This window comes from Apaloderma vittatum, unplaced genomic scaffold, assembly GCF_000703405.1.
Source record: "Apaloderma vittatum isolate BGI_N311 unplaced genomic scaffold, ASM70340v1 scaffold9204, whole genome shotgun sequence".
Classification (NCBI taxonomy): Eukaryota; Metazoa; Chordata; class Aves; order Trogoniformes; family Trogonidae; genus Apaloderma; species Apaloderma vittatum.
The window spans coordinates 94,900-118,284 of NW_009710946.1; the positions used below are offsets into that span (position 1 = coordinate 94,900).

Here is a 23,385-nt window from a genome sequence, read left to right on the forward strand (position 1 = left end):
ATTTTAGAATAGGGACCCAAGGAGCAAGAAAAGGGAGAGCTGTTTAATTTGACCAAGAAGACAGACACACAGATTATCTGAGAACAGATACAAGAGTATACAATACGAACAGTATACAATATAAAACAGACACTACATTGACTCCAGATTAAGATTGTGTCCAATGAAAAATGACTGAAAGTAATGATGAACATTTGCAATTCTGGATCTACAGAAAGACTCTGTATTACATTACTTTGCTATGTTAAAAGCCACATTTTTCACATACTTTTTTTCCAATATATCACTGTAGCTGTTTCCTTGAAAACCCCTATTCAGCATTTGAACCTTGTTGGTTAGAAGTTCACTTATCTTTACAGTTTACTAGTAATATTCTTCAGAGGCTTTTTCCAATTCAGCCGTATGAACATGAGTTTCAAAAGACTGACATAGATTTATCTGAAGAGATCACAGTTCTACACCTTTATCCTTACTTGGATCTTCCCCTGAACTATCCCTTTTCCCACTTTTTTGACACTTGCAATGGGAATTAAATGAGAAATCTTAGCTACAAGTAAGGCACCTAAGTGACTCCAGAACAGACTCGCTGTTCTGCAAAAGCACATCCAAATCTGCACAATGGCAAAGGGCCACATAAATCACGTGCTCAGAAAGCTGCCAAATCACTTAGGAGTAAGCACACATTCCTTTTAGCTACCAGAGATCCTTAAATCATACTTTCTTCCATCCAAAAAGACAGAAGGATGTACTCGTTATCAAAATGTTAACGGTGTGCAGGTCCCGAAAGCGGCATTTTTGGGGTCAGGAACATCTCTTGGTCACATTAGTGACAGCTAACTCCCTTGGCCAGCTTCAACTCACCCAGGCATGGCTCACAAAATTCACTGCTCTGTCAGCAGTATCTTCATTTGCAGCACTGCCCAGTTATGGTCACAGATAAGTTCTGGTGTTAACACCCAACTTAGATGAGTAAGCAATATTAAATCTTCTCTTTTGCCAATGACACAGTTTGCCTGAAGATAATAAAACTAATTTGAGAGAGATCTTGCAAAATCTCTAGTTTTCCCTCATTCACAGAGCCAGAATTTTTAAATGGCCCCACGTACATACATGTTCCTCTAAAACTGATCAAATTCACTCATCTGAAATGGATAACTGACACACTGCTCAAATGTTTTCCTTTCCAGTCAAGTTAAAAGCAATTTTATACAAAATTCTGTGGCTAGCAGAATTCAAGTTCACTATTTACGTTAGCTGGAATCTGGTAGATTAAAGTGCAGTTTTGGGAATGTAGTTCTACACTGGATTTTTCTTTTTACTGTTTCCTTCCCAACCCATTCTCAGCAATTAAGGGCATAATAAAGTTAGAATTGCCTTCATACTGTATTTTGAGGCCTAATTTTATGGGTATAGTATACTTATTCTACTATTGCATATGCACTTTGTATTAATTTTGCATTATTGTATGTTTCAAGACAGAAATTATTGTGAATTGTAACTGTCACAGGAGATTTCAACATTCTCCAGAAAAGCAAAAAAACCAAAAAATCCTAAATAGTTACATTTGATATTAAGTGGCAATATAAAAAAAACCTTTTATATCACATAACACCTGATACATACATTAAAAAACATGAACTAAATCAAAATAAGATTGTCCCTTTAAATTTCAAGGGGAAGAAGACAGAAAATGAAAAAAAAAAAAAAGACTGCTTTAAATTAGCTTCAGGCTTAGATGTTTTTTTAAGAGTAAAGTTAAAAGTTGACTGTTCAAACACTATTCTCTTATTTGGTGTGTTCAGAGTCTTTAAACAATTACCATGTAATGAATCTGTACTACAGTATCAGAAATTTTCTCAGCAGAACCCTTTACGGCCTCTCAAACTCATGGAGACTTAAATCCTCAAAATGTCCTTACTATTTCATAAGCTAACAGGAGACACTGGTTCCTCTACTTAATACAAAAGAATCCTTCGTTCAATTGCCTTGCGGCATATAGGGCATTCGCTCATTCGGTCTCCACAGAGTTGACACGTTCCATGGCCACAGAGAAAGATCATATTCTTCAGACGGTCCAAACAGACAGGACACATAGTCTGGAAAAGATTTTGACAGGTTGCATAGTCAATGGCAGCAGTGATACAGTATTGAATATGCAATACATAAGTTAGTGAAATTTAATAAAGAGTATGCCGTTTTAAGCACAGTGGATCATTGCCATAGCATAACATAGCCACTGACCTGAATACTATTTAACTATTTTTTTTTAATTAAAAAAATATTATCCCATTTTTACTTCACACTGATTTACAACATTTGGGCTTTTCCTACCCCAAAATGAAACAAAAACTAGCCAGTTGTCTTCTGAATACAATCCCTTTAAGTAAGACAATCCAATAGTAGGTTGACATCCCATTTCCCAAGTTTGCAACATTAAGACATTCTTCAGCAATATTCCCCTTTACGTCATTTAATCTTCCAGAAGGCAAACAACACAAAGAGTTTTGTGTTCAACGCTTGAGTAATGATTTACCAATTTCTTCTCAGACTACCTAGCCATTAATATACTTACCTTTAACGATCAAGCACCAAAGACATGCAGAAGTAATAAAAATGCTGCATGATCAATATTATATATAAATATTCAATACTGATAAGTCCAGCATTTGGTCATAGAAGTTATCTAGATTTTCAACCAAAATACCTCAAATTTCAGATGAAGAACAACTTAGTAAATCTGCGACCTTCAGACAAAACAGTAGCACAGCAAACTTTTAAAATCAGTTTTAATTGCTGAACATTAAAGCGACAGCCAATGCCCAAAAAAGATCTCCTGAAGTTCTTTGACAGCAAAGCTCATTTTGTATCAAGTCACTAAGGAACAACGTCCTTTTGCCACATGCAGAAACTGAAGTTTGGTAAGGCATGTTCCTTCACCATAAACATACTGCAGACATATTAGGATTTCATTTGTAACAGTTTATCAAAGGTTAGTAAATGAACTGATGTTCTACCAGATAACAGTTGATACAACCACTCTATAGTCCACTAAATCAAATCTGAGATATCATCAGATCTGAGATACACTACTCATACCTGACACTTACAAATGTTGATCTCATATATGTAATATGAAGTACTGACAGGGCTCATATTCCAAATGCAAATTCATTTTATCACCAACTTGCACCTGTGACTTGTTTCCACAGTCATCGATGGGGATTTATTTCAGTTTGTTCATATCATGAGAGAGTCAGTCCATAGTAGGAATCCTACGCAGTATAAACATAAAACACATTCTGTGGAACCGATACGTATTACTTCCTAGGGTGAATAGCTTATCCGAGTACCCAAAAAAATCACTTTGTACTTCTACAAAATTTAAATTGTCACTGAATCTGACCAATGCCTATTTTCATCTCCAGGACACCTGTATAACGGGCTAGCAGGACTGTAAAAGTTCCAGATAAAACCTTATGTCAATTCATGCTTTTAAAAAACCCCTCGCTCTTCTCAAAAAAACCCGTGCTTTAGCTTTGCCAGAATTTCCACAGTACTGTAACAAAACAGTCACAGGCTAAAAATTTTTAAGAGACTAACTTCTGTCAGTCAGTCCTGTTCATTTTTCTGTTGACACCTTTGCATCCCAATGGGACAATCAGAGCATTCTTCTTCTTCCAGGAACCTATAGCCTTCAAATATAAATGAAACAGTGATTTCCAACGAATATGTAGCTGTCCTGTCAAACGTGTCTATAAGCTAATACCACTGACATGATGTCCTTCGGCAAAAGGCTGACAAAGTCAACCCGAATCTTATCTTTGGAGAAAAAAAACCCCACACCTGTAGCCTTTATTCTACATTTTTAGTTGAATTACTTGCTTTTGTGCCTAAATATAGTGTCAGAATTACTGAAGTTACAAGGGTCTGTTTGTCTCCAAACGCTACACTGTCACTTGAGAATGAAAACATCCATCAAGGAACCCAGAAATAAGAAAATAAAATCTATTGAAACACCATTACTTTTGATTATTTCATTCAGGGAAACACAGAAATCCTAATATTTTCATTTTATAGATGTTTTCTGCAATTGCATGCAGTATTAGCAAAATGTCCGATTTCTCCTGCTTAGAACAAATGCAGAATATATAAAACACATCAGCTGTTTCTTAATATGATATTATTTTAAGATTTAAGTTACTTCATACAGTAGGAGAATTCAGCTGGCAGGAACAACCAAGCTTCCGGTTTGCTATGTGACTCTACTCTAACAGGGATTTTCTCTGTTAGTTCAGCAGTTTCCCAGAGGACATCAGCCAAAATAACTGAGTTTTATCCAACTTTCAAGGAGTATTCATCACTTAACCACCAGCTTATATGCATTTTTCCACTAGATGAAAGTTCACTGCGTGCCTTTTACCAAATTTGTGCCACAGCAGTAGCTGTTTCCATTGTACTATTAGTTTGTTAGAACACTCTCTGCATGAAATCTCACTCTAGTATTTAAATCTCCATGAAACATTTGACTCCTATCTTTCAAAGGAAAACCAATGGTATAAAGATACTATACCTGTTCTATGTGAGAATTACTTCTTTGGATTAGTAAAAGAGCCTGAAAGAAGTGCTCATAGTACCTTTAAGTTTAACTGAGTTTTCAATTCATATAGATTTTTACCACTAAAAAGGTGTTTTAAAGTATTTGAAATATCAATTCCTCATTACTAAAAACAGGTTTTCAAACAATATACAGGTGCACAGTGACAAAATAAATTTATTTTTAAGGAGAAAGAAAGTGATGTAAGTATGGTGAAGGAACATACATAAGATGCCAGACAGATGATGGTGATTATGTATGAAATGGAGTGAAGGTATTGCAATTACAGTCAAAAGGGTTCACACTCAGGGAATCCCTGAAGAATGGTGTGGTCATCAGATGTGGGAGATTCTCTTGACATCAGCATCACTTCTGCTTGGCACCAGAAATGGTTTTAAAAGCTTGCTGCACTAACATACTAGATTATCATTGAAGGTATGAGTTGAAACATAGGATTATACCTGCTGAAAGAGAACAAATTAAAGTACAAAAATATCAATGTGACATGAAGACTGAACTGTTAAAGCACAAATCAAAAGAATACACAATGATAGTGGAACGTTGTGCATCATGTCAAGCACAAATTTAGAAGATGACTAATTTTAATCAAATTCAACTTACTGCTCACAAGCATGATACAGAAATTGTTCTGCCACAAAACTAAGCAGCAAAGACACTACGCAGAACATTAGAGTCTCACCTCAATATGCACACAAGAACAACCAGAACCACCTATTTCTAGTTAGAGGCATTGATGATTTGAAATAAAGCATTGGACAAGAGAATTTCAAATCAAAAGAATGCATTTAAATTCTCAAAGCATTCTGGTACTAGATCTTTCTTACTACTGCAACTAGGAAAAGCAGAAACTACCAGTGGAAAACAACATGTATAAAGTAATTCTTGTCTTCTCCCTAATAAAGCCAATTTTCTGATATTAGAAAGCCTCTGGCTAGCAAATACCAAAGGTAAGACAAAATTATTAAGAACAGATGATCATCTGAGGAAAACTGAAAAAAATGAGAACATATCTAATCAAGAAGAAAAACTGTAACATAGTTTTCCTTTCACAGCCCTATACATAAGAGCATTAGCATACCTAAAGAGAATTCCAATCTTCTATAAACTCCTAAAATAAAATAACTGGGAAAAAAATCTAAAGAAAATAATTACTTGCATTCAAGCATTCATCTGCATGTTTTGCATATGTCATTTTAAATGCCAAAGCAGTAACCTTATTCTTTTCATCCAAAGTTAAGAAGTAGAACAGAAGCTAAACAGTAGATGTAAGACGTCAGAGATGTCTAGAAACTCCAGATGTTACTATGAAGACAGACATGCATTTTTGAAATGACAATTTTTAACCTGTATGTTCTTTTATAGGCAAAAACTATGAAGGAATCTGTTCTGAACTGGATATTTGAATTTCTGTCACTGGGGTTTTGGCCAAGTCTCAATACAAAACAACAGCTCTCCACAGACACGCCACTGAGGTTAACACTTGAGAGCACATTGGCTCCTAAATTTAAGGCGTTTAGAGACATGGACCCTAAAACTGGCAGTCTTAACACTTTAGTCTGAGCTTTCACGCACATCAACAGCTGAGAGCAACAACTACCGGGACTAGATGTGATGCTTCCATCACTGAAGTGTTAGGGACTGTTGTAAGCCTATGAGAGGAAAAGGCAAGTAACACTGTCAGAATCCTTCTTTGTTTCCTGTATCCAGGAGAAGTTTTTTCCAATTGTTTTATACATACAGAAGCCAAAAATCACATTATCAGGGTTCTAAGAGTGTAAGCTCATAAAATAGTCAGATTGCCCAGATCTTTTACTGCTGAACAATCTCAAAATCAAGTTTTTCTTTTCTTCAGATGGAAAAACAAGGAAACAATTTAATAATTTAACACAGGAAAGTTCTGCATTCAGACAACTAAGTAAGCACTTCTAAGAGAATTAGACTTACAGATGTAACAAATTTAAAGGTAACTGTCACTTATCTGAAACACTAAATTTTGTTTATCACTAGGTTTCTAAACTGCATGCAACTTAACCAATCAATAATAAATATACAGTCAATTTGTATAAATTTCCTCCTGAAAACACTGCACATAATTAAAAAAGGCAAACCTTATAATTCACATTCCAAATATTCAAATTACATTTCAAAGGTTTTAATTTTGCAACCACACAATTTTGGAAGAGTACATAACTATAGCCTTCATACAACGGGTAACTCCCAGCCATTGTTCAAAGGCAGTTAATGAAGAGACAAGTAAAGATTCAGGCAGGTAGAGAACAGCAAAGAATATCTACTTCTATTGCTGTTTTGTGAAAACAGCTTCTGCTATACCTATACACTCAGGTCAGCTAAACAGGCAGCGAGCGAGCATACTGACTGGGAATGGTATCCTTTTTCAGTCACACCAATACAGATCATCTAAGATGGATTATATTGTATTTATTTTGTATTGTATATTATATTATTACTTGGTTATATTTTTTTTTTTTAAATCTGTACATAGAAGACATACAAGTCACATCACACACTTCATTGTGTCATTTTCTTTCAATAACAGAAGCAGCATTGGCTTTTTCAATTATTTTAGCGGTCCATAAAATTTTTATCCAGCACTTTTACCTGTTCCTTGATGTCTTGTAACTGTTGCTGCAGCTTCTGTACATCTGCATTGACATTGGTGTTGTCTTTGTCTTTCTGCAAAACTGGAATGTTTCCGCTTGCTGTAATATAAAGGAAATAAAGATATGAGATTATGTATCAATCTAATGAAACAGGAATAATTATTTTTAGTGTACTAACTACAATTTTTCAATTATCTGAAATAATGTCAGTCAAACATATTGGATAATCCAACTAAATTCACTATGACATCACTGCAGCTCAACTCACAAAGAACACCTTGGATTCTGGTGGCAATGCCTCTGACAAATATTTCCTCAATAATCATGCTCAAAATGTCTGTGCGCCCCTCACAGGGCTTCTCAGAGCTCTTACTCACCAGTGAAGTTCCTGCATTAAATTTTTTTTTGCATATGTGAAAAATGAAGTCAAATCCCTTCACACTGAAAAGACTTATTTACACAGCCAGTTCTATTTGGTGTTCAAAACTGCACAAGCATCTTGGAACCAGTTTGTTCAAAATATAAACAAACTCAAGATTAGCATTCCTGTATTTGACTGATCTAGAAAGTGATGTTACTACACAAAACAGAAAAAATTAAGTATTTCAAATTACAGTATTTAAATTTTCAAGGAGAATATTAAAATATTTTTAAGGATTATTCTTATATTTATCGTTGAGGAACATACAATAAGAATATTCCACTTCATATAAACTCAATTCACACACTGCATACCACATATACGCACACAGAGCAAATAAAAATAATTCACAGAAATTATTCAGAGAAATTACAAGAAGTTTAAAAGCTAGTGAAAGCAGGAAACGTAAAACTGAACAATCTGTCATTAAAGTTGCTTGTACATAAGATGTAAAATATTTACCACTCCTTTATCAGTCAGAGAGTTACAGAAGTAAAAAGAACAGACATTTATTTGCTCATTTGTGTATTTACAGAAAGTTACAGCTTTTGTTTCAAAGGACTTTAGTAAGTGGCCAAGGAGTCATCTGTGTTTCTCCTCCTACTCTGGATGCTGGAAGCAACCGTTCAGAAGGCGCAATGACAGTGTGAGCATCCCATCTGCTGCCATCGATGTACAAGTGCAAACAGCAAATGAATAGCTGGCTGTTTTTATTAAACGTTTCTTTAAAAAGGAGAGGAAAGAGTTGGGTCATTTAAAAGAATGAGAGTAAGAAGTTGGTGGGGGAATGTGAAAGAGTATGGATTTTGGAGTCACTCACAAATATCATCAGTGGTATCTTCTGTACCTTTCCCTCCGCAGCACATTATGAAAGGCACTCTTCGCTCAACCACTGCCCGACACTGTACACATTTCTTCATCAAGCTTGCACAATCTGAGAGGGCAGAGAAATAAATCAACTTTGAATCCTGCTATTCCTTTTTTCGTCTTTCCTATCCGTGAGTTTGTTTATTCAGAGTAACTATACAGCACTGCTGTAAAAAATGCTTGCAACAGAAATAACTACTTGTGTTCATCCTCACATTATTTTCCACACACCACACCTATAAAGAACATCTTGTTTGGGATTCAAGGTAATTTGTCCTATTTATCTTCTTCTAACATATTTCAAAGCGAGTAGATGCCTCTTTCTCCAAATGAACGTCTATTCCACACAAATTACAGAAGTTAAAGTAAAATCACACACTTTTGAGACCAGAGCCTCCAAGAATGTCTTGACCACCTGCATTTTCTTTAGAATAAAGGATCTCACTTGCTGTCATAACGCTTCATGGGCAAACAGGTTTGACTACTTACCCTTAAAGGAGTAAGTAAGCCTATATCTTTTTATATAATCCTGGAAAGGAGGCTGCAATTCTTCTACAAAAGGCAAATGATTACATCTCATTAATACTGTGAATCAAGAGAGCCAGTTCTACAAAATACACAAAACTGAAGACTCTCATCCTCCTTGAACAAGATACCCAGAAAATAATTTGGAAAGAAATCTACATCCATTAAACCTTTTTTTGTCCTTGTAACAGTTTAGACTTGGTGATGAGTACTGCACCACAGCCATCAATCTTTTTCCTGTCCTCATCCTGGGAAACCAATGAAAAAAAGGTCCTCCCAATCTTTCAGCTGCACAGTGCAGGAGGACAGATTATAAAGTCAGCGATTCAATGTCAGGCCTCTGAGCCAGAACAGAGGAAGAAAACAAGACTTTAGTGAGATCAAGTAAGCAGTCACTTGTGGGAATGATACCTTCCCTCTTATGTAGACTTTCAGCAACAAGGACTGCTCTTATCTAGGCAATTGACCCTTTAACAAATCCCTGAAGTAACTGGTGATGAGGTGATAGTCACATTCTCATCCACATAGTCTCAAAACCAAAGAAACTCTGGGTATCTCCTATATCTTCTTTTGCTACAGGAGATAAATGAGAGTAAATCATAACTAGTGCTCTTTGCAAAGATACATGATGCATCTTTTGGGGAAAACATAGCCCTTGAGCAAATCTGTACATTAGCAATGAAGCATGTTAAACATTTATTTATAATATTTTTAAAACATCACTTGCACATCTGAATGCCCCCAAAAAGCTGCAACAAAGCAATAAAATACTAATTACTTCAGAAGTTTTAACAATATACAGCTGGCTTTATAATCTGAGCAAGCCTACTCACAATTAAATAGTTCAGATGGAAGAGCATTTGCTTTCTGAATTTTTAAAAATCTCCACTTTGTCCTTCAATTATTTCATTATCAGCACACCAAATAATGCCAAAGTTCCAGCTATTGCACCAGACTATCAAGCATATTGGACCTCAAGTCAGATTACTAATGAGATTTTAGCCATCTAATCAAAAGTGCTCTGTTTCAAGATTACTTCAAAAGGAGCTTCCGTTGACTTTACTTACTCTCACAGGCACACATATGACCACAAGGCTGGAAAAGCACTGCTGCCTTTTTGTCTGAACATACTACACATTCTTCAATCTGTAAAGAACAACAGACACACATGTGAGAGAAGTTTATCTCCTGCTCTCTATGTTAGTTTTTACATTCTCTTTGGCAAGGCATGTGGACTTCAAGAAGATCCATCTAGTGTTATTTTAACTGGCAATATTAATATATATTTGCTGGCACTATTTACACATTCAGTACACTGATAGGCACAGAGAAGCATCTAAAACAATATATGTTTCTTTTTCTTTTATTCTTCTCTCCTTCTTTGTTCCACCATATATACATAAATTGGGATTGTTCAGCCTGAAGAAGAGAAGGCTCCAGGAAGGCCTTATCATGGTCTTTCAGTACTTCAGGGGGGCTTATAAGAAAGATGAGGAGAAACTTTTTAGCAGGGCCTGTTGCAATAGGACAAAAGGCAATGGTTTTAAACTAGAAGAAGGAAGATTTGGACTAGATATAAGGAAGAAATCTTTTACAACAGAGGTCGTAAATCGCTGGAACAAGTTGCCCAGAGAGGTGGTAGATGCCCCACCCCTGGAAACACTGAAGGTCAGGTTGGACGAGGCTCAGAGCAATCTGATCCACTGTGGAGGGGCTGGACTAAACTTCAAAATTGGACTAATTTGCAACCCAAAGTATTCTATGAAATTCACTTGTAAGAGATTTTTACGGTAATCTCTTTTAATAGTATGAGCTAGAGTTTCCTGAGCCCTTTAATGTCATGAACTGTATATCCGGTGTCACCATAGATACCACACACCATCCCATTCAAGCTGGCCTGAATCACCTCTTCCAGTTCATAGAACTGTTGTTCATGTTCACTAATTTCTTCACCTTGCAGATATTACCATAAGTTTTTATATAGAAAAGAGAAGTATCTAACAGATATTCCACTCTTTCAGTCTAATCTAGCAAACGAAATCAAAGGAAAGTTATCCGCAAAATAACCTTTTACCCAGGAAAGCCGATTTCCCTAGACTAGCTTCTTTAGATGGATAAGTGGAGGTAGAAGCCTTACTCTGCTGCTCTGAATCACCCAGTGACAGAACCTCTTCACTGACTGTTAAGAAAGTCTAGAGAAAAGAAGCTCACAAAACAGGATAGTGAATGGTACAAGAAGTGAGAATAAGAGAGTGAACAGTAAAATCAATACAAATTCATATTTGCAATTTCCCTATTTACTCTGAGGTAGAGAAAAGAACAACCATACCACAGAAATGAACTAGCCAAACTTGTTCAGTAAGATAAAAAGAATGAAGTGAGCTTTCTACAGATCAGAAAACCTGTGTGTGGAACATGAGTTTTGGGTTTTTCAGCATATTTTTTTTTTAAACAGTCAAAAAGCAGGAGGATAAGACTTGGTGATTATGAGGAACAAAGGAATACTCAAAACCAAAAGCAATGGGGATGCACCCATATAGTCACAAATACTTGGAAGCAATCATTGCAGAAACCTGAGCATCTTACTGGAATTAGGTCCCCAAAACCAATGCATAACTGGTTGATACTCTGAAAGACAGCATAACGAAATTCATGATTCAAAGGAAAGAGAAGGTGGAAGTTGAAAGTAATTATTAGCTTCAAGAACAAGCACATGTCAACTAACTCAGTTTACAGGCAAATCATCTGCCCAAGCAGACCTAAGGAATAAAAGAATTCAGAACTGAGTATTACTGAAGGAAATTATACTTCAGGGAAAGCAGCGATTTATCCTAATGCAGGGGAAAAAAATACTGGGGGGGTGGGGGTGGGGGAATCTCTTTAAATAAAACATGATCAGATCACTATTAGGAACTCTGAGGATCTGAACAACAAAGACATTGCAAGGTGGGGAGAGAATGAGGGGCAGGCAGGACGTGAGTACAGGCAAACAGAAAAGAGCAATACACAATGTTAGGTCAGGGTATCATTATAATGCAAAATTAATTTATCCAGTGAGACATCTGTAAGGCAAAACATCCCTTCAAATATACTAAACTTTTCATTGACCTCTTTTTGTTACTTGTCATTAAGACAGAAAGAGAACAGATAAACTTTGGAAGTTTTTACCTTTGTCCTAGACTGAACTTGTTCTTTACAGATGAGGCATTTTTTCACCCGTGGCGAGCACAGAGAACACGTGGCAATGTGTCCACATGGACCAAACAAAGTATCTCTCTTCATGTCTGAACACACCATACATTCTTCTAAGGTTTCAGAATCATTGTTGATCATAGATGGACTTCGGGAACCAACCTGACCACTACAAAGAAACCTTGCAGTCAAACTTTAAAACTCTTAATTTAAAATGCACATTATTTGGCTGTTTATCTATATACTCCTATGCATCCAGGCATCAGTGTATCATCACAAAGCAATCGAAAGAGCATTTTCCCAAATGCACAGTTGACACCAGAGCGCAAGACGACATGCTCAGATAGGAAACAGGCCACACAAGTCAAAGCAGCATCTTGCGAACATAATAAAACCCCCATCCCTCCCACCCTAGTAATTTAGTAATAGAGGCATACTCTGTAGATACAGAACTGCACAGCTCAACACCTTAATCTTGAATATGCTTCTAACACTTAGCAGATGACAGGGTTTGTAGAAGAACTCCTGAACTCTGGCACTGAGTTCACCCCCGATCTGAGCCCTACGCAGCCGCTCACCCAGCAGAGGGAGCGCGCGTTGAACCGAGCACAGCTCCGCGCTGCTCCAGCCTGCACAGCCCATAAAAGGCGGTGAGGAGGAACAGCCACAGGGATGAGGCTGAGACAAACACAGAGACGCTGAAGAAAAATAAGCACCTGACACACCATGGTAGCACTCTCTTTGTGACATCTGGAAAGTACATTTTTGATTTCCATACAGGAATTAAGGAAGAGAATAATGTAAGCCAAAGGTGGGAATACAGCTAGGACAAGTGGCAAGCTGAACCTTCTCTTACCGCATGCTCTCGGTAACGTGACATTTCACTGGTATCGTACTTCCCAGAGGTTTGGAAACTGTGTATTTTATGAATATACAAACCTGACTTTTTCTTTGTGACATTTAGCCAGTGCTTTGCAGAGACTGGGATCAGGGCAGAGGTCAAGAGGAGACTGACCCTTCTTATTACGAATGCTGAGGTCAGCTCCGTTGGCTGCCAGGAAGCAGGCAATAGACGCTGCACTCTTCTTCTCTGCTCCCTGAGTTCCAAGTCCCATTATTAACTGGAAGAAAGCAAATATGTAAGCAACTTGAGAGACTCTGTAAACAGTTAGGAATAGTTTAGCTAAAGAAAAACTATTTGGCATGCACATACACACACATAAATATAAATCTGTAAGCCCAAGGAAGCATCTCGAGGAATAAAAATCAAAACAATTGTATGGTTGCCTCATTTTGAGTCAGCTATACCCAACTAAAAATAAGAAACTAAAATTCAGCAAGGAATAGTTCAGCTATCCAAGCATTCAATCTCCTGCACTCCTATACTCACTTGTGAAGTGGCTGTCCTTCCACACAAGCATTGTCAAGGGCAAAGTCCCAGTGAGTATATTCAGAATACACTCGAAGTATACTGAAATTGCTGAGTTCAGACAAAATGCTACCACCATCAGCCCACTTGGACCAAAAATATAGTTGGGCACGCTAGTGAGCAGAGCACCTGCTCTCCTGAAGTCTGAACTACAAAAAAAAATTTTCAAAACCCCTCTAGTTATTTCCCCATGCCTCAGAGTTGACTTATGAAGAAAAGGCTTGGTTTGGGTCCATGTCTTGCAGCATTTAAGTATCCATTATTGAGGTGCCATGAGACTCTTGACGGTCACTTCATGAATTCGCAGATACAGTCAGTGTTGCTTTCTTCCTTACTATCAGGTTACAAGAAGACAGCTTGAAAGACTTCAAGCTAACATAGGAAGTACTGGTGGATGGCAATTTTTTTTTTAAACATTAGAACATTTTTAGATGAGCAGATACAACCATACCTATTTATGAGATGCTGAATCAGAGAAAAAGTATTTATCTCCCATTCATTCGTTTCACAATAAATTCATGCACACCAAATATTCTGGCCACCTCTCACAGAGTCCATTCCAGATCATGGGAAAAACTGAACTGTAACTGCTTTCCCCCCCTCCCACTTAAAAGGACACAAGCATTTTCTTACATTTGCCAGTCATATTTTAAATCTCTTTTCGAAGCTTATTCCAGTGTATTTTAGTGACAGTAAATAACTGCTGTGAAAAACATTTGTGGCACAGTGGATTTATCATTCTGAACAAAAGCTTTTAAATGAAGTTGGTGGGGTGTTTTTTTAATGAAATGCAAAAAATCTTACCACTCATAGTTTAAATTAGAACAAAATCTTATGATACTGGTAAATAACGATAAAGCAACTCTGATTCACTTACATTATGCAACTCCAATATTAAAAGAAAAAATTGCTGTTTGTTTTTCCCAATCCCAATCATTCCAGAATTTTATTCCTCCTTTGTCTATCAGCAAAACTATAAACTTCATCTTTGTATACAAGGTTCACACAGCTTTTTGGGTTTAAGCATTTCTTTTCCTGTGTTACCTGGAGTTTGACTATTTTCTTACCATAGTACAATTTCTGAAAGGGACTCGGTCAGAAACATACATAAACATACAAAGATTAAGAATGCCTTGTTCTAACAGAATAAACTTCCAGAAGGTTATAAACAATTAAAGCTACAGAGAGAGGCAAGATGCTGAATCACAGAAAACAATTTTAGTCTTATTCTGTACTGTAATACTGTTTACTTCTCTTTCTAAATAGTTACTTTTGATTTTTTGACAGTCATGCATGTTCACTACAGAAGATAGATTTGTAGCAATATTTTAAAGAAATAACCCTATTTTTCTTTAATAAAGATAATGACTGCTTGTGAAAAGCCACAAATAACTACGACTTCTGCCTACACTGCAGTTTAATGTGAAATGTCTAAGTAAAACTTATGCTGCAAAAACCAGTTCAACAGTACAGAACCAGACAAACTAGACAAATAAAAAGACAAATGTACAGGAAAAAAAGGAATAAATAAATGCGGTTTATTTACTGTGTTTTTTGATGGCTCCCAAGCAGTATCTACCTTGCCCACATCTTGCATGTCTTGGAGTTGGCGGAGCTGTGACAGGGTGTGGTGTCTCAGGGCTTCATGCAGGGGAGTATCCCCATCTTTATCCTGAATATCCAATTTAGCTCCTGCACGGACTAAGAGCTGAAAAGAGAGAACCCAATTTAAACTCCCAAAAAAACCTATTTATTCCTTTAAAAACTAATTTCAGGAAGCTACAGTTTAGGATGCTCAAAGAGGTCCAACAGAGTTACTCTTTTATCTTGCTACAATACACAGTTGAGTTTATTTAAATTTATTTTCCATACTTGGAGCTCAGCCCTTCACTGCAGCATTTCTCTCTTTCAAATATCAAGCTTATAGCAGTAGAAGCCTAATGCTTGCCTGTGCTCTGAGGGAGAGCTACAAGACATGTTATTTTAGAGGTTTTCTTCTACTTCCCAGAATCTTTAATTCTTACAAGATAGCCTACAAGCAATGTAACATATTACAGCAATATATCAGAAAGAGAACAAGTGGGCAATACTTTAGTTATGTGCATACTCTTTACTATTAGGTTTCAATGACCTCAAAAATCACCACTTTCACACTAGGCTAAACTTTACAACTTCCTTTACAGTATCCTCCCATTAGCACATAGTTAAGCATGGACTTCGGTTTACCCTTATTCAGCAGAAGACATAAAACCCAATGACACTATTAAATACTACCCCAGAACACCTTGGCAAGTAATGAACTGTAAGACTCATCTTTAAGGCCAATTTTAGACACATGTTTGAGGTCACATGACATGAAAGTAAGCATAAGGCTGCACAGGCCCTCCTATTCACATTGCCTTTGCATACAGCCCTCCCCTAATTTGATGCACCAGAACTTTCTTAAATGTGCCATTAAACAAAACAAATGAACACACGCTGACAAATAACGATTGTCCCTGAACATTAAACCCTGTCACTGTTGGTACTTGGAAACCTGTAGATAACAGCTCAGGTTTTCACTTTAGTTTTGGACTTTTGCTACTCTGTAAAATACAGTTTAAGAGCAGAGACAAAAAGCATAGCCCAGAAACAGGGATACACGAAGGGGCATCTCACTCTTCAGAACTTGCATGCTTGCGAGAATATCAGCCTCTCAAAACCAATGTACCTCAGACTCAAGAAAAGGCTAAAAGGAAAATAGCTTAAAAGGAATTCAGAACTTAACTTTCAAGGAAATATCTACCTGTAATCGACTGCAACTTACCATTTTTCCCAACCCTTTCATCCACAAGTGAAACCAAGAAAACCAGCTGACAGCTGCAAGAGTGTCCTCCCGGTTTTTTATACTCTCTAAACAGACTTATTCTGGCCCAATGTTTTCTTTCTTATATACGTATCTTGTGTCTGTCACTAGCCATTTCCTTCTTAAGAGTTTCTACTTGAAGAATATGTAAGTGAACTCTTTTCAGAGCAAGGTGGAATCCTTGGCTAACATGGAAATGCAAAGGCTTTGCAGGAGGTAAAAGGAAAAAAGAAAAGAGAAAATAAAAAAAGAAAGAAAGAAAAAAAAAAAAAAAGGGCAAACCACAGCCCTTAGTCATGGCAGGGGCTTTTCAAAGAACCCTGCCACATTTGACTACTATTCCACAGATGCCTGAGGGTACAACCCAGCCCTGGAAGGTACCCAGTAGGAATTAATTTTGAAATACAGAGCCAACATGTTCTCTGCACGGCTGCATGAGTTATTTTAAGTCTGCTCGAAGTTAATCCAACTCTGAAGCAGGGATACTCTACAGGGTCATTCACTGAAACATTCTCGGATATAAGCACGTCAGTGCAATACATACACCAGCCCTACGTGCTCATCTGCTTATGTTAGTATTGTATTCCCAGGTGCCGTGTCAGTTCAGAAGGGCACAAGAGCTCACCAAATCCAGCTGCCAAATAGCTTGTAGGATGCAAGTGACATTGACTCTAGGAAACCATTCTTTTGGTAGCAAGCAGTTCCAGATATAGGGCAGTATCACGTGTTTCACTGTAACGGGATCACAACCATCAACCCTTGGAGATGGAGAAACCTTATGGCAAAATAACACTCAGCAGAACCACAGATACAGGCCTGCATACAGAAAACAGTTCTCTGTAGGTCTGAATAAGACACAGTTTTTAATATAAGGTGACTCTCACGCTACAAATTAAAAATATTGATGTAGAAGGCCATTCACTTACAGGGAACATCTCCTACACCAGCGAGTGCTCTCTGAGCCTCAGCAGCCCACTCCAGCAAATCAAGCACTAAGTCACACAGCTCCCATAGGACAGAGCACGCAGGCCAGAATGGGCAAGCTGTGCCCAAATCCTGTTTCCCTGTGCCAGTAACAAAGTTTTTTTAAATTCAAGTAGTAACTTTTACAACTGTGCAAGCAAAAAACAGATTTAGCATTACTTTCACCAGTAAGGTACTTCTGTTACTGCTTATACCTGTCCCAAGCTAAGAACAAGGGAAGTTATACACTCAGAAGACTGAAAAATAGTAAAAATCATTAAAAAACGTTTTATTTAGCTACAAATTGCAAAAGCTACGAGTAAGAATAACTTGTCAAACAAGAAGAGGCATCAAAAATGGTTATTTGAAGGTCCCATTAGATGACCACAAGATTCAGACAAGTAAGAGAGGAATACACTCGCTCCTACTCAACAAGGCAGGATGCTGGAACTAGCAACTGCATAGAGGGAACCATAATGTACACGTACAAAAAAATTTAGCCTTCTTGAAACGTCCTTCATATTGCTGACTGACCTTCTGTGCATGCTGTCAGATTTCTGAATTGATCCAAATTAATCACACAAACATTCAATGGCTACATGTCATTAAATCCTTTTTTAACTGTTCACAAAGTATCCGCGTCTTAAGAGCCACTATCAAGTGCCATTAACCATATGGCTTATTGCAAATAAGATACTTACCCTAACAATTTGTGTATGCTGTCGTTCAACTGCAAGGTGCAGAGCAGTTTGCTGGTTAACATTTTGGATATCCAGGTTAGCATTGCCCTGAAAGATAATCAAAGCATCAGAGCATTATCGTCCCAGCAATTCACCTACAGGCAAGGCGGTCCACTAGGGCACTGAATATGACCCCGAATATGATTCCCAGTTTGCAGACTTGAGAGCAGGAGTGATTAAACACTTTAATTATTCACTGCACAGATGTTAATCTGTTGAATAAAACCAGGTATCAAATTTTTCAGTCCCGCTGCACCACTAGGCCATTATAATGATCTCAAAAGCAAGTCTGACCTTTAGAGCTCGCCATGTGTCCTTCCCTGCTCCACTGCTTCTGCATTATGATTTCAAGCATAAAGCACCAAACTATTTTCACATCAGATGGCTAAACGAAGCGTGACATTTAAATCCTCCTGAGAAGAGAGTCCTACCTGATGCACCAGAAGTTCAGCCACTTCCACATGATTATTGAGAGCTGCCAAATGCAAAGCAGTGTAACCATCATCTTTCTTCTCATCAACAATCCATGGTCGTGGTAACTTGGACAACAATACACGCATTGCACTGAAATGAACACGCAGAGATGGCATAAATGCACCTATAATGTATTTGTCAATGACAACGGGACAACAGTAAAACAATATTCCTTCCCAGAAGGACAAAGTAGCAGCTAAAATAACATTGATATTTTTTCAAAAAGAGAAAGTGGGTGAAAAGCTATAACAACAATTCCAAAGCATAATAATTTCATGTTCAGTTCCTCCTAGTTAAAGTATACAAACAAACCACAGAATACCCAAAACAGATTGAAGGAATCATATTTTTTCAGAAGAATGTTATCTAGGAGTAAAAATTACCTTACAAAAAATTCACACAAATTCTGAAACACAGATGACAGAATTTTTCTCCCTCAAAACCCTAACAGTATCATTTATTTAATTATTTAATGAGCAAATTCCACTATATTATATCTCTTTACAATCATCACTTTATAAACTGATGCCATGGGCTGTAAGAGTTAAGACTTTCAATTTTTGAGATAAAACTGGAGTAAGACTCTTAGGTACAGACAAAATAAATGCTGAAACTATAAAATGAATGCTAGTGAAATATTTTCGTCATAGATAGTGGCTGAGTATAGCATACTACAGCAGTGTCTAGTACTCCACTTCTCTACGTGCTTACCAGGAGGTCTACGAAAGGAAGGGAGTTATTATCTCGCACCTCAAATTCAAGGGTGGGATAAGCAACTAGATTATTAAAGCAGACTGAAATCCATGAAGTTCAAAGACTGCAGTGTTAACAGTGCTAAAAACACAATGCCAGATGAACTAATTGCTCAATCTTGTGTTCTCTCAGAAATATAATTTTCTTAAGTTCACATGTCTTCACTTAGCTTTTGGAATAGCTAAGTAACCAAACAATTTCTTTACTGTTTAATCTTTATAAACAGCGCATGCAGCTCCCTTACAACAGTTCTTCAGAGACAAACAGAAAACCAGAAACTGCTATAATCTTGTGCCACAAAACATCTTCCGTTATCTGATCCTTCCCTACTCTTGAAGCAACATGCTATTTACAGGAGAAACAGAGCTTCACGAAATGCAAACTTTAAAATCCAAGTAATACTAGCTAATGCAAGTGGAACCACTCAGTCACATCTTGCCTTGCAAGACAGATCCTACAGTTCAATTAAACAGTTCTTCATTAGTCACCTGACACTGAAAACACAGGATCTCGATAAGCCTCAGAAATATCCTCACAAAATGAACCTCACAGCTTTCACTTAAAAATATTCTCCAGAGACAGCAGTGAGATGACGATGCTGTCAAATAAAAATCAAGTTCCTAATACGTTCCAGTAATGTCACCTTGAACAATTGCACCACATTAAGTGCTACTCACTCCTAGGCTCTCTTAGAGTAAGCCAACGAGTTTCCTATAAAACAAACAAGCTGTAGCTCTGCAAACAGCTCACTTCAATGAGCCCCTCCGAAAAACAGAACTAAGAGTCTGTGAGGTAGACTGCTGCAGCAGAAGACAGTGCACTCCTTCCTACACACTGCCTGGACACTCTCCTAACAGACCCAAACTTCCTTGGCATCTCCATGTTCTCATATTGCGCTGAGTACACCACAAAACTCCTCAGTTTCACACTTAATACACTAATCCTGGCAGCTGCAATATAACTGCCACCTTTTTTTCCCCAGATTCAGAGTGTCTGCATTTTCAGTTGCTGCAGGATCATACAGACCCACAGGAGACCCAGGACCAACTACGTGGTCGTGCAGTCTGTGGGTTACCACTGTCTTTTTAGACTCCATCATTATCACAGCTTTCTTGAGGTATGCAAATAAATAAGAAACCATGCTTAGCCTCTTTGGATTTTTTGTTTTCCTGGCAGGACTAAGCTTCTCGCTTCCTCACAGTTCAAATCACTTATAACACAGCAGAATAAGACAACAACGCTTAACAGATTGTACATAGCTCATTGTGAACCATTGCTCAGCCTCTATTCATAACATCTTCCACAGCTCTGTCATGTGCTAGGAAAAAAAGACTAGAATGTTGAGGGGGGGGAACCACCAACATCAATTCTTCAAGAGATTCTGCAGGAGTTTCCAAAAATTAAGGATATAATTTAATAAGACACAAGCTACCAAAGCCTTATGAAAAGGGGCAAAATAAATTAATATTGGTTGCACTGATAAACATAATTTATTTTGTAATGAGATTATGTATTTTCAAACCTAGGATATAAATATGTCTCTGGCTCACAAAATCAGAACTGTTTCTAGCTTCTTCAAAGAGGGAACAAGCCTGAAGCACCGTGGTTTGCACTGTACCTGGATTGTACCTGGAACATCACCATTGGCTCCTCAGAAAGGTAGGCTCACACAGAGCACACGATACCAGCAACACAACTTTGTACAGCATCTTCCCAGAGGGTATCATCTCATGTAAGCTCTTATCTTTACCTGCCAGGCTCAGTGCTTCTAAGACTCCATAAAGCTCTAGAGCATCTACTATGGATCATATAAAAAGCACCACAAACATTATCTGAGAACTCCTTATGGCTGACAGAAGCAATACGACCACTGTGAGCAAGTACTAAAAGGTGGGGCAACAATAACTTAAGGAACAAAAACCAAGGTCAATAAATTTGGTTTATAACCTGAGGAATGCTATGGGAAAGCACCAATACTCAATTCTCTGATTATCGCCTGCTTGTCTCCAAAGTAGCTCTCGTCATGAAACAAGGGACTGTCCTAACCAACCCACATGACATTTTATATCCTTTTCTTCAGTAAGGAAATAAGGAAACTGGAAACAGATAAATAAAATCAAATTTGAAGTACATTCACATACTTTAACAGATGCATTGAGAATATATATTCAATATACCTCAGAAACATTGTTGCTATTTCTTTAACACCTCTCATCTTTTAAAGAAAATTAATTGACTTAATATTCCGTATGCTATGGAAGAATTCACTCATTCTAATATTTGCAAGAGCACTAGCCTTACCAGATCCTCTTTCAAATCTTTTTCTATTTAGTGCTCTGTCAAATACCAGGAAAATTTTCATCTTAAGTTCAACTATAAAATATCTGGGGGCATCTTGCTGTCACATAAATGAGATGCCTGCTACATTTTTGGATGCTTTGAGAAAACAGAAGTACCAACAAAACAAACAAACAGCTTCTGTGTGTAATAAGATTTTTATCTTTCCACAGCAAAGCATCAGAGGGCAACTGCTTGCATAGGCAGAAGCAACTGAGGACTAGAGACTACATCTCTCTTCCAGCCAGTGCTAAAATACTGGACAGCAGGATGGAAGGATGGTTTTACAGACATGACACCTTAAAATTCCTCAAGATACTAACATGCTCCAAATGGCAAATGGTTTCATGATGCTTAGTTAGTGGCTGCATCCCCCTCCTCATTAGCTGAGAGGTAGTTTCCTTTCAATGCACAAGATCCTGTTCCTTCATATGGCAGCCTCCATTCCTACAGCTATTCTATCTTCCAGGGTTTTCTAGAGCTGCTGCTGCCAAAATTTTGAAAGCTAAGTGGCTACCATTCAGAACAGTACTCACTGGAACAAGCATGCATTGTACCATAAAAAGTCATATTAGTGAATTAATGTTGCATATCAATTGCACAGCAATTCTTTATTCACTTTTCCATGCAGAGTATGAAAGAAGACAAGTTATATCGCTCCATTTTCAGGACCACAACACAGATGTGGTCTTGAAAACTTGCTTTCATCTGGTATACATTTAAAAACAGACCACAGACTATTTTCCTGTAATTGCATTGAAAACACTAAGGAATCAGCAAATCTAAAGGCAACCACGACCATGAAATCAGCTGAAGAAAACTCTTCAGGCTATCATCTTCCGTGTATTCGGCTGTAGAGATTACATGGCTAATTGAGTAGCTTCAAAGATTATTGATAGAATTCTTAAGAGCCCTAAGAAAACATTACCGAAGCATCACTAATGGGAAGAAAATTGTAAAAGGTAAGCCTTGGCACTTGTTGGTCTGCAGTATTTTCAGATTAGCAAGAAGCTCATAAAGATTTTGGGCCTCTTCCAGCTGGATGATCTTTTGCAAGTTCTAAAAATTCCTAGACAGGACAACAAAAGAAAAACTTAAGCAAAAATTTTTGAGGAAGTTGTCTGTAAAGCTTTGAAGGTGTTGAGGAAACTAGTTCTTCTTTCCCACGAGTTCCTAAACACCTACTCAGTGACAAAAGGAACGAGAAAGCACACGTGTGTACAAGGGACTGAAATCAAGGTATCTGTTGCTTTCCCAGTCCCAGCTGTTTGAGGTAAAGCAATTTATAAAGCCCACCATAATTTGCCTCCAAAAGAGGACAGTCCAGGCTGTAATAGTTAGCCATGATTTGGTAGAAGGAGCAACCATTTATACAGTGTTACATTTAATTTGAGATGTAGAAGAATAACAGCAAATGCTGCTACTGAATGTGCCTTGCTGCATGAGGTTTTTTTAGTTGGTTTATTTTTTTAAATTTAGGTTTTTAGAGAGTCTGAGACCATGGCTTAACATATATTATGTATTTAAATTATAAATAACAGCAGAATGCAAATTAAGCAGCACAAATTTTGTATTTGCAAGATATAATGCAACACAGATCTGA

General features: G+C 37.4%; 1 protein-coding gene across 1 annotated transcript in view; it reads right to left on the bottom strand.

Annotated features, from left to right (window-relative positions):
* Window positions 1-1,786: 1,786 nt before the first annotated feature.
* The window catches only part of MIB1 (mindbomb E3 ubiquitin protein ligase 1), a 65,534-nt gene continuing 43,935 nt past the window's right edge, over window positions 1,787-23,385 (bottom strand). Inside the window, exons 13-21 of the mRNA XM_009867465.1 lie at window positions 18,650-18,782; window positions 18,180-18,266; window positions 15,217-15,378; window positions 13,181-13,362; window positions 12,218-12,410; window positions 10,117-10,195; window positions 8,478-8,591; window positions 7,235-7,335; window positions 1,787-2,096 (exon numbers count right to left, since the gene is read on the bottom strand). Coding sequence (XP_009865767.1) covers window positions 1,956-2,096; window positions 7,235-7,335; window positions 8,478-8,591; window positions 10,117-10,195; window positions 12,218-12,410; window positions 13,181-13,362; window positions 15,217-15,378; window positions 18,180-18,266; window positions 18,650-18,782 — 1,192 coding nt within the window. The 3' untranslated portion in view covers window positions 1,787-1,955. The remainder of the gene's footprint in view (window positions 2,097-7,234; window positions 7,336-8,477; window positions 8,592-10,116; window positions 10,196-12,217; window positions 12,411-13,180; window positions 13,363-15,216; window positions 15,379-18,179; window positions 18,267-18,649; window positions 18,783-23,385) is intronic.